At 24.9% G+C, this 12,672-nt stretch overlaps 1 protein-coding gene across 3 annotated transcripts in view; it reads left to right on the top strand.

Moving 5' to 3' along the window:
- The first annotated feature begins 1,778 nt into the window (after positions 1 to 1,778).
- LOC114128607 (allatostatin-A receptor-like) overlaps positions 1,779 to 12,672 on the top strand; it is a 173,739-nt gene continuing 162,845 nt past the window's right edge. The window contains exon 1 of one of the 3 annotated variants that reach the window (XM_050204406.1): positions 1,779 to 2,263. In XM_050204406.1, coding sequence (XP_050060363.1) covers positions 2,111 to 2,263 — 153 coding nt within the window. In that variant the 5' untranslated portion in view covers positions 1,779 to 2,110. The remainder of the gene's footprint in view (positions 2,264 to 12,672) is intronic. The other 2 variants (XR_007605229.1, XM_050204405.1) reach the window with 2 other exon arrangements.

The raw sequence follows: 12,672 nt of genomic DNA on the forward strand, positions 1-12,672 counted from the left end.
ATCTATTAATTTGGTGTAGTCTGGTCGACTTACAAGGCACTATTGACTTGATTGGTTACTTAATCCAATCTCCTTTTCTTTCTTTTTTTCTAAAGATTCCGCCACAAATTTCATGTAGGTACTCAAACATAATATTATTCCACAGACGCAATACAATAATATAAGAGCAAATAGATAATCTAATTTTAAAAAACTTTACTGTGATAAACATTTTCTGTTACTCTATGACCAACTTTCTTATCAAACAAAAATGTATTGTGTCATTGTAACGTCAAAATAAGTGTATATATTTTGCTACATTAACCGTTAGTACATAGTTTATTTTGTTCAAGGTAGTGCTGTAGGAAGCATTTTTCATGTGTCCCGAGTACAACACTACCATTAATAGTGTTCACGTGTATGTAATGCATATTCTCCTGACGGGCTTGTACTCTTTTATAAGGGTCGATTTATCGGTATAAAATATATTTGTCAATCTCAGCGTAAATTTTTATTTTCAAAATATAGGTAGGTATCTCGCTGAAATGATACAGTTACTTTTTTTAAAATTATTTTCAACATTTTACAAAACATCTTCCTATCTAAAATAACCTGTAACTATGTATAATAATAATAAGTACCAATACAGTTAAAATATATTTTGTTTATTTTTTTCTGTTATTTTAATGAAAGCTATTGTTATATAGTAAAATATACTGTAATTGTTATTTTCACTATAAGCTATAAAGCCTAAAAAACATTGTATAGTTATTAATTGTTAGTTGTTCAACTAAAATACAAAAAACCTAATGACGACATTTCGCACCAGTCTCATCATATACACATTTCAACAGAGAAAAAATTGATTTTCGAATTTGTTTTTAGTATTTTCATCGGTATAAAATACCTGTATATTCAACTTCAATTTGAAACAAGGCCAAAATTGTGTCTTTAGAACTGTTTATTCGTGTAAATTGTACAAATATAATAGACTAAGGTAATCGGAGCAGTATATGACTTAAATCGATCCAAATTGTAAAGAAAGATAAATTTGTATCTTGCGTTAAAAATGAAGCATTGAAAACGATAGACATTATTAATTTTATTAATACTTAAAAATATCTTTAAATTATTCATCGGATGTAATAATACTGGTACACCTATTAGCATACATTTAACTAAAATTAACCACCAGCCAGTAGTGGACCCTAAATGAGTGGAACATATATGATAAAAATAATTTTTACTTCCAATTATTTTAATTTCACTCTCTTTCAAAAAAAAAAAAAAAAAACAAAAACAATAAGTTAAAGAATAAAAATAAGTTTTCAAACAATAATCGTTTTCAGTCACATCGTGCTATATGAAAACTTAGTATACATTACCGGCGTCGTTGAAATTCGCTTATGCATTATGTTAGTATCACTGTGTAGGCACAGTTAACGGGTCCATTACTAAAAAAAGGGCTATGCTTCTGTCATCATTGTCATTTGCGTACGAATATTGTGGGATGGTGGCGGTGACAACGTTACATACTGCCGGACAACGAGAGTCTAGCGTACGTGTGCGTGTCCAAAAACGTGTGATGGGGTGGGTCTTAAGGGGTCGTTACGGCGCGTGGGTAGATTATATATGTATGTGTATAAACCATGGCGGTATGAGCGCCCGCTGTGCCTGCTACTCGACCGTGTGGTGGGTAGGTGGGTAGGTGGGTATTAAGGGCGAGCGGGATAGGGCATGCGTTCTGTGGACGGGGCGTGCGCGAGGTGTTCGTCGCGTTTGATCACAGCGCGATGCGTGTTCGTCGCGCGGTGCCGAATAAGAACCACGGCAGTTTGTCGCCGCGCACCGCCAAACGCGAACGCCGCGCCACCGCTAGCCACCGTCTGCGCTGTATAGGCCCATTCGTCGAGACTATCTTCGCGTAAAAAGATACGATACGGACGTCACGCGAACGTCGCACTCGCGTTCCTTTATTCCCGACCTCGCACCGTCACTAATCCCGACCGATGATCCGTTGAACTGACCATCGTCATATCTGAAGACCGCTCTCACTCGTCGCCTCGTCCTTTAATCCCGAACGCCAACCTTCATATTATCCCACAACAAGACCGGCCGACCTCGCGTAACCATGAACCCGACCGCCGGCATGCCCACCGCACTCGAGGGCACCGCGATGTACAGGTACGAGATGTGCTGGAACATATCGGCCGGCAGCTTTCCGTTATGTGTCAACAGCACTGAGTTTAATGACTTCAACGAAACCGACGACGAGATCCTCCAGGTATAGACGAGCGCAAACAACGGGTGCAAACGATATTCTTTTTTTTTTTTTTGTTTCTCGTATCTTTTCGCATTTAAAACGTGACAGAATTTATTTCGATACGAATTCTTGTAGAAATACAAACCTGGTCGTAGTCTATCCCGTCGTGTGTAGTATGCTTGTATATAATTCACAACTATTCATAGCGTTGGCAAGTTGTGATTAAGAATACTGACAAGTATAGAATCATTTTTTTTGGGGATAATCCATTAATTATCTCATCAAAATTTAGGTATACCTATCAATAGATAAAAACTTGCAATTATTGGAACTCAAAATAACACACAAACTTCAATAAGTGTTGGATTCTCATTACACTTAAAATTTTTAATCTAGTATAATATATGTATAAATCTATGGATAATTCAAATATTGTCGTTATTGCATGGATATTGCTATGTATTATTATGCCAGTTGTAATTGTTGCGAAATATCTATCGCAAGGACGGATATTCAGTGAAACAACAGTATAAGACCTCGTGTAAGTTTAGTAGTAGGTAATATGGAATAAACAAAAATATGACAACAGGTTCACTAACAAGGAACATCTCACTGTGATTTACTTAATATTTTTAGCTTATTTCTTATATTTCTCTTATTTCTTCTAAAATAATATATTTTATAGATGTTTATTCTAATTTTATTGATTATTTACTATAACTGAGTTGGCGTATAATTTACGTAATAACCGGAAATATTTTCGATAACACTACGATATACGTGATGGTGCTTATCGTTTGTTGTCCCCATTGGTTTCACAGTACAATATTGTCTTCGTGATGTGTATTAAAATTGTTAATACTTCGAAGGGTTTTTCAATGAAAAACGAATACCTACGCGTGTTATAGCCATTGAAACATTTTCCGTACATTTATATATATATATATAAGAACAAACTATATTATTATTACAATAGTTCTATATGAAATAGTCGTTATAGGCATGGGCGATTACTTGAAAACTTTAAAGTATAATCTCTATAAATACCACGAATTCTTTGGATTTATTAAAATATGTCCCATAAACAGTGTTGTTTTTTTATGGACATGTTACTTTACTCTAAAATGCTCGTAAATGTATAATATTAAACAATTATATGCAACGTTTTTAATTATAATTTTATTAAGGCATACGTAGAATGCATATTTAAGTTATGTAAGTAAATGTTAGTATTTATTAATAAATAAGACGTTTTTAATATACGATTAATTAAATTTCGATTTTTGTTAAACTACCTACCTAATTTATTTAGTCGTTACTTTTTAGTACCTACTAAGTACTAATTATATACTCGTAATTAATAAACGATAAATTCTGTTTACGAATTATGTATTATAATAAATAATAATTGAATCTTTTAAATCTCACTAGAAATTTATATATTAAAATTGGATTTAATTTAATTTTATAATTGGACAAAGCACTGTCATTATTTGTTGCTCTTTGTATTATTTAAAAATGATTTATGCTACATCTTGTTTTTATTTTAAATATATGATTAGTTAAATAAATCTTATCATTGTCCGATTAATTAAGCATAATGAAGAATATTATTACTTATAAATTATAAAAAATGTATAAGCAAAATAGAAATTGATGAAAATTATTTTACTATAAAAATAATAACGATTTAATACAAAATAACCTTATTTCTATAATAATCTTAAAAATATAACTGAGTATAAGGTAAGAGATCTTTGACAGAAAAACATTATAGATTCAAAGATTTAAAATTAAAAATTAAATTGATCAGAGCTACTTAAACATGTTGATAAATCAAATTACACCAAGTCCATTTTTTATAAACAAGTCTAAAATAAATTTATGAAGTACTCGGTGTATTGTAATAAGTAAAAATAAATGAAAATGTATTTTATTATAGTTTAAGATGAGGTAACAAATTCTATATAGGTTCATATGAACCTTACATTGATTATGTATATCTATTAGCTATTTGCGTACATTAATCGAGAAGAGTTATTAAATAAAGATATTAACTAAATTTTGCAATCACTAATTACTAAGTAAAGATAAATTAAATATTAAATTATTTTTCTCCAATGTAAATATATATTTTTGTTTTTTAGTTCATATTTGTATGAAAATATTTAAAATAGCAATTACATTAAACTAATGATCACTATACAATAAAAAAAGTTATTTTCGTATGGATATTTCATAATTTAGTAGATCAAAAATATTTCACCATACCAATAAATTCATAAATAATGAATATATTTTTTATTTTAATTTGTCAATAAAATGACACAAGGTCCGCGTGTTCAAATAATTTCAAACGAAATTACCCATAACAACGCATGTATGGGTAATTGTATCCTAAAAAGCTTAGTTCGATTGTATAAAATGCTTTTTTATTATATTTCAAACTAAACAGAATTCGATAAATTATAGCAACGTATTAATAAATGTAACAAAAACATTAAAACTTAAAACCAAGAACGAAACACATTAGTAAAAATAATGATAAAATATCAAACTATGTATGTTTAAAATGATTTAAAAATTTAAAACCTTTATTAAATTGTATTATAAAACTATTGCTATTTGATAATCCTATTGACATTATACATTTTATATCTTATAAGTTATAATAATAATAAAAAAAAAGAAATTAGAAAGATTCACAATGATAATGAAATATGTTTGACAATAATTTAGAATTATTGTATTAATAAGAATTTGTATTAAGTATATTTTTCAAACAAAGATAAAAGTATTATAAGTACTTAATGCTTATACCATCAATATTTGTTATTAAATAACTTATATTAAAGCTTAAAATTTGTAATACTTCTATATACTTTAATACAGCCGATAAATCAATATTTGAAGCTAGTAAATCTTTATACTTTAAAATAAAATACTAAAATAATAAGATCTATTGGAAGACGAGGTAAAAAAAAATAACTGATAAACTAGTTTCAAAAATATTACATCAAGTTTAGAAGACTAAATCGTTTTAATTATTTTAATAGAGTAATATACATGGTACAGTATACTTACTTGTATAAATAACTACTTTTAGTATACTTTTTTTTTTTAATTTACATTCTGAATTATAAACTACGTATAACATGAATATATTGTATAGCATAAGTTTCGACACTAAAATGACTTTTATATAGGTATCTACTTTTTACATACATTATAAATGCACTTATACTGTTATTAAAAAAAAGTATTTTTAATATTTTCTATAATAATATTACATTTATCTTAGATGCATAAATTTTATAGTCAGTTGTCATCCTATTATTGTTTTTATTTATTTTTATTTTATAAGTCTAAAATTTGATAGTTTAAAAAACTTTTATACTTAGTTATTTTGCATATAATATTTATAAGTTACTACTAAAAAAAAAAATAAAAATAGATGGAAAACACATATCTACACCATGCGGATTGTTTTAAATAATCGGTCTTGTCAATTATATTTTCTCTTAACAACTATAAACATGTAAACCTTAAAAATAAACTTCCCTTATACAAATTTTTCCTCCTCAAATCAAAATGGACTTATGGCATTCAATTATGGGGTGCCACCAAACACTCCAATATTACTAACATCTAATCATTCCAATCTAAATTCCTGCTACAAATAAATAAAATCCCATACTTTGTATCCAACAACACTCTCCATAAATACCTATCTATCCAAACAGTTAAAAACGTTGCCAAGATTTTCTACAAACGCATGCACTCCAATCTCCACAATCATTGCAACCCCTTGATTTCAGATTATTTGTTCCCACTATTCTTAATGACCCCAGAAGGTATCTAAAACGAACATGGTGCCATAATCTACTATTAGAATAATCTCCACCACCACATGTCATGAAATACCATCAATTTTCTAGTTAAAAAAAAAAAAACTAATACAAATATTTTTTCATAGGCTATAGGTATTTTAAAAGTAATTATTCATTTTCTTCATTTTTTAGATGTATTCACAATCGATTCAAATTAATTATGATTTAAAAAAAAAATGTGCAATCATCTTTATTATATGAGAAGTTATAACAAATAGATTTCATATATATTATTTAATTGACCTTATAAACTCTTGTATCTAGTTAGTAGTTGAATCTATATCACTCATAGAAATAGTTTATATTAGGCTAAATAAGCTAAAAATAGGATAAAATTAAAAACACTTTAATTACGACCAAAAAAATATACTATCAAATGTTTATTAAAAAATAATAATTGAACATTTTATAGAAGCTATGCTATAAAAGCTTTAAACAATTGTATGACTATTATTATAATATATTTTGTGTATTGATATTAAATAGTTAGATTAGACATCTTAATACCATATTTTTGTTATGCATGCAGCATGCCTATGCCTATAGTATGATATACAATATAAATTAACTCAAATTGTTAAATATTTATACAAATAGCTTGAGTTAAATTATAAAAATGCAAACACTAATATATCTTCAAATTTATATTCTAGCACTTACCTATATAAATATGAAATTAATATGTATAAAATATTGTGTTACATAAACAAAATATTCAAAGTACGCTAGAAAAGTCTGGTATTTTGTTGAATATCATATTTCAAATGTAATACACATATTTTTGTGTAATACGAAGAGCTGGTTTAAATTGAACTAGCTCACTAAAAAGTATTTAAATTGATTTATAATTTTTGTATATTCTTATATCAGTGATAAAAAAAAAGAAACAACTCTTATACATGTATGTGTAAATGTGTAATAGTAAAATAGTATTTAAATATCTGCTGTAATGATGAGTGAATCAAACATTTGTGATAGTTATAAACATTGTGTATCTATCTATATTCTAAAATAATTGTTTGATACCATTACATTTTTTTAATAATATGGTATATGAATAGATTTTTTTTTCAATTATAATATATTATATGTTATAGTCATTACTATTATATTAATATATTAAAATATATTGTACAGGTTATTTATGGATTGGAAATGTATTTATTTTATTTATTCATTTATTTTCTTATTTATTTCTTTCTATAGTTATAATTTATCGTTATATTAAATAATTTGAGTACTTCTTGAAATATAAAGAGTACTTTCTTTTAGCATATGGATCAAAATTATAATCAACCAATCTTAACTAAGTTCCGTTTATAATCGTTTTTATATGATTATTTATCATTGTTTTAAAAATTAAAATCACAGAATACATTAAGCACACCCACTGCAATATCAGCTGTTTTTAATATAATACAATAGAAAATTATAGAGCATTAATGCTTAACATTTTAAAAAATTAATAAAATTATAATTTATACATAAAACGTATTATACTTTACAATAATTAATTCATGATGATGTATATAATTAGGTACTAAACATGTCTTCCACTTTGGAAGAATTTTACATTCTGTTTTATAAATAATTTACTTCAAAAATTTACAGTAACTACACTTTTATAGAATCTTATTATTATCATATAATAAATATCATATTAATTTATAATACACTACAATACGAATATTAAATAACTTCGTTTGTAACATTATGGTCAATGTTAATTTTTATTAATTTATAATAGAATTATGTGTAATGTGTGCTTATTTGGTAAAATTATTTCGATTAACAAAATAATATTAGCGAAATTGTGCAAAATTGTACATAAATGTTGTGTCGTTATTTTAACATAGTAATAAGATGCAGGTGGATGCTCATTATAATATTGTTTGTTGGTGAGCAGATGAGAATAAGTTGGCCGTTAATTTTATCAAATGCGAAAGAATATAGTTTTCTATAATTTATACAGTTCATTAAGAAATATAGTACCTAGTAATATTATAAAATTTATGATAGTCAACATTTTAGGAAGTGTTAATACCAAAATAGTTAAAGCTTAAATGTAAAATAAATTATATAATACTATTTAATATATTTGCCTTTGAGTTCATGTTTTTTTTTAAAACTATTTTGAATTTAATAATTCAATTTTATTGATGCCATATTATTATTATTTTGGTTTGGTATATTTTTATAAAGTCCATTCAGTTCATATTGAAAAAATGTAAGAATCAGTCTGAATTTTATTTAAAAATCAGTCGCAGGCATTAGCGAATCTAAGGAGGAAGGGGGTTAATAGGGTAAATGCACCCCCTCTTAAACTTTTTTTATATAAAAATTTATTACATAGTGACTTGTGAAAAATACTATTTATATTTAGCGTTACGTATCGTATTACCCCCCTTGATAAATTTCTGGATTCGCCTCTGGTCGCAGGTTGGGTTTTAAATAAAACGAATTTCATCAATTTTGTTTGTTTATGCATTATAATTTATAGATCACACATTTATACCGAAAATTCTATAGAGATTTTATGTGTGATTTTTAATTTATACTTTATATTGCATAATATCAGATCCTAAGACAAACTATGATATTTATTCAAAGTTAAGTATACGTTATAATTTCATTTTTAATTCTAACATGCACCTCCGACTATCTATAAAATGAACCAATGATGCGTTTTATGTCGTCCAAACCCAGTTTTTGTTTTTATATAAAGTATTTGTATTTTTAATTATCATTTTATATTATTTCATGTTGTAAATGTTGTAATATTAATAAATTTAAATGTATATCTTACCTTAAATGTAGGTAGAAGGATAATATCTATTAAAATATAAATAAATAATACTACCTATAATAGATTTTAAATTAAGTGATTGCACAACAAACGTTAAAACTTAGTCAATAATAATTTATTAAGATATAGACGGATTTTCTGAGATTATATCGTAATATTTAATAAGCTACATAGTATAAACACAATAAATGAGAAATATCATCAGCATAATGCCATAATACACCAACAATATATTCCCAAAATGTTCATTATATTATTAAAGAAATCGTAATGTCACACACATTTTATTCAATTTAATAAAACGAATAAATTCTGCAGACATAACCCAAAATCGTTTTTTTTATTTTTATTTCATGAAGTTGAAGATATGAATTTCCATTTCTTGAAATGGATAAGAATTATTGTCGATATTATATGTATCAGCACCATACTCATTTTCACCTCAAAGATACATTTTATAAACGGGATATCCCGTTCATGATAAAATGTATTCACTAAATGGATGTGACATATTACCTATTATACATAATATATCATTATATTATATAATATTATAGTGGAAACATTGAAAATATCTGTGCATATTTTATAACGTAAACTACTTACTATAGTATTTTAGATTTCGCAAAGTAAAACAAAATGTCGCTTAGTGCAGAATTTATTTATGTATATACCCATATTATATAAAAAATATATAAATAATAATTATGCCATACATTAGTGTGTTTTACTATAGTGCTCTTTTTTTATCACCTATCTTTAATGTAATAATAATATAAATAAATAATATTGCGCTAATTTTAGATAATTAGTATTACATTTTAAAATACCTATTCATTTCATTTGAAATGTAATCCAACAAAAGGTTTACGAGTTAAGTAGGTATTTATAGGATACACAATACTACATTATAATATAATATGCACATTACACATATAGGTACTAATCTGCAGTGTACTTGCAATTCTATGGAATTAAAATGTATACGAATGTATTGTTTTTTTTTTTTTTTGTCATTTGCGTAACTGCATCTTATTACAATGTCGTTTTACGTATTTCAACTTCTAATTTAAAATAGGAGTTAGTTGGTCATTTCATGCTTAGAGGAAGCTGTCGGAGGTTGATTCGAATAAGTGTTAGTGATAATGAACTGATAGCTGATTAATTTAATTAAACTAACAACAATAGTGATTTATGTAAAGTTAATGGATTTTACAATATATTGTGATATTCTAAATACTTAATAAAGTTGATTACATACCTATTATTATACAGATAATAATTTGGGAGCACCATAACTGCAAACGATTCACTATCATTTAATAAAATAACATCTTAACTTTGTAACAAAATATATATATTTACTTGTACTTATTTTTATCGATATATTATTCAAGTGTATTGTTTATTTAATTAAACTATATAATTAATGATAAAATAAATATACAAATATATTATAATAATAATATACATAAATTACATAATATAATTTAAATTAAAAATGTTTATTATTTAATACACAGATAGATGATAAAATAATCATTTAAAAAATAAAGTAGTTATACGTTACAAAAACAAAGCATAACATTTTACAAAGTCATAATAACTACGCATTTTTTATTTTCATTGCATAATGTCATTTTTATTTATTTTTTAAATTCATTTTCTGTTGATCTCTAATTATATTAAATTCATTACTATTAGCAATGTTCATTCGTGTATAAAAGTCCGTCTGCATAACTAATATACTTTTAATGAAAATCGTAATTTTGGGATGTGTCGAAAATTCACATAAAAAGAATCACAGTAATTTATTTTTCTCTCTAATTTTACTTCTCTAGTTTATCTCAATACTGAATTGACATTTTGCATCATTTTTATTGTTACTATTTTTGTAAGAGAATTATGTCCTTTTTCTTTTATATAATTTATAATAGTTTATCAAATAAACGATTTGGTGCCAATGTTTTCATGTGTGTATGTATCTGATTTTTGTCGATTCTATTTGAAAACAAATTCAATCTTATATGATTTTTTAAAGTACCTATTTTCATTTCATAAATTTTAATTTTGTTTTTTTTTTATAAAAATATAAATAAAATGTATGATTTTTATTTGATATTTTATAATAATATGAACTATTATAAGCATTAGTTTTTATTAATACATTTTGTATTTCTTTCTATATTGAAAATGGATGAAAATAATTTTTAAAAATGTATTTACTTATATTAACATTATTATTATTATTATTATGTTTATTCAGAATGTAAATACCTACTGGTAATTTTCATTTTTGTTTTTTAATATACTTAAATGTATACAAAAATATATTTTCTTAAATAAGCTAATAAATTATTACTAAAATTATATATGTTTGTTCTGTGATTTAACAATAATTATTATCAATATTGAAGAATAATAAAACAATTAAATACATAATTTAACATTGTAGTATATTAAGTAGTTATTAACTACCTATATAATCTGATTGTTTGTATAATAATAAGTAATAACCTTTGAAAAAAATATAAACGATCAATCATATTTCAAATTAAATCCATTTTTTAAGTATTATCGTTCATTTTTTATAGTTAATTGGGATTAAATCATACGTATTCACCATGTATAGTCTAACAACATTGGCTTTTTGCTTAATTAAAATACAATATTATTTAATTGTGATTGTATTTACGTTGAATTTTTTTTTATTAATTTAATGTAGCTTAATGTTAGCAGAATTGTTTAGTTTTTTTTTTTCATAATACATAATTTTATATAGATATGCAGTATTTATATAGTATGTATGTACAAATATGTAAAAACATACCTACATTCATCATTCTGTTCAGAATCTAAAATATGCAAACTGACGGGAATTAAATGTAACATAGAAAATACTCATAAATTAATTTAACTATGAATAAAAATAAAAGTCAAAAGACCAAATTATTCATATACTATATAAATACTAATACATAAATTCAGAGAAAATAACTAATAAGTATTAACAATTATACTTTGAAAAATATGTAATAACTATTATATTTATAATAGTTATTATAAACTTACAAATCTAAAAGAAAATAAAGGATGTAAAAAGCTAACTTTTACTAAGCTCTCCATGTTTATTGAAAATGACTTAAGAGCATTTTGTGGTATATTAGGTAATGGGTTAGTATCTTAAAATGTGTGTTAATTAAATTACGGTTGACATTTGTGAGCTATTAATAACTTAAATTAATATTATATCTACTAATATACAGCCATATATTACTCTTTCTCTCTCTCTTTGTTGTCACAATCTTAATTTTAATGTGATAAGAAAATACAGAATTATTCAATTATTTATCTATAATTTAAGATATTTATTTTATTTATAAATTTATATTTCCGTACTGAAAAAATAAATTCATTTATTAAGTCATATATCATTTAGAATAATTGTGTTTTAATGGCCTAGAAATTTGAACACTACAACATGTTTTAAAATTTACAATTCATTTTTTTTTTTAAAAAAAACCATTTTAAAATAAATCTATAAGACATACTCTAAGAATTCTAAAAAAATTTTTAATATGACTTTAGTATATATTATATATTATATATTATATTTTTGCTGGTACATGAGTGCATATTAGAAATAAGTAAGAAGGTAAAAAGGAATACGAAGTAAAAAAATGAGAGTGATGTGAATCCACCAGTAAAAATTTAATGTAAAGGTTAATTTGCGA

This window comes from Aphis gossypii, chromosome 3 (assembly GCF_020184175.1).
Source record: "Aphis gossypii isolate Hap1 chromosome 3, ASM2018417v2, whole genome shotgun sequence".
In the NCBI taxonomy this organism is placed as follows: domain Eukaryota; kingdom Metazoa; phylum Arthropoda; class Insecta; order Hemiptera; family Aphididae; genus Aphis; species Aphis gossypii.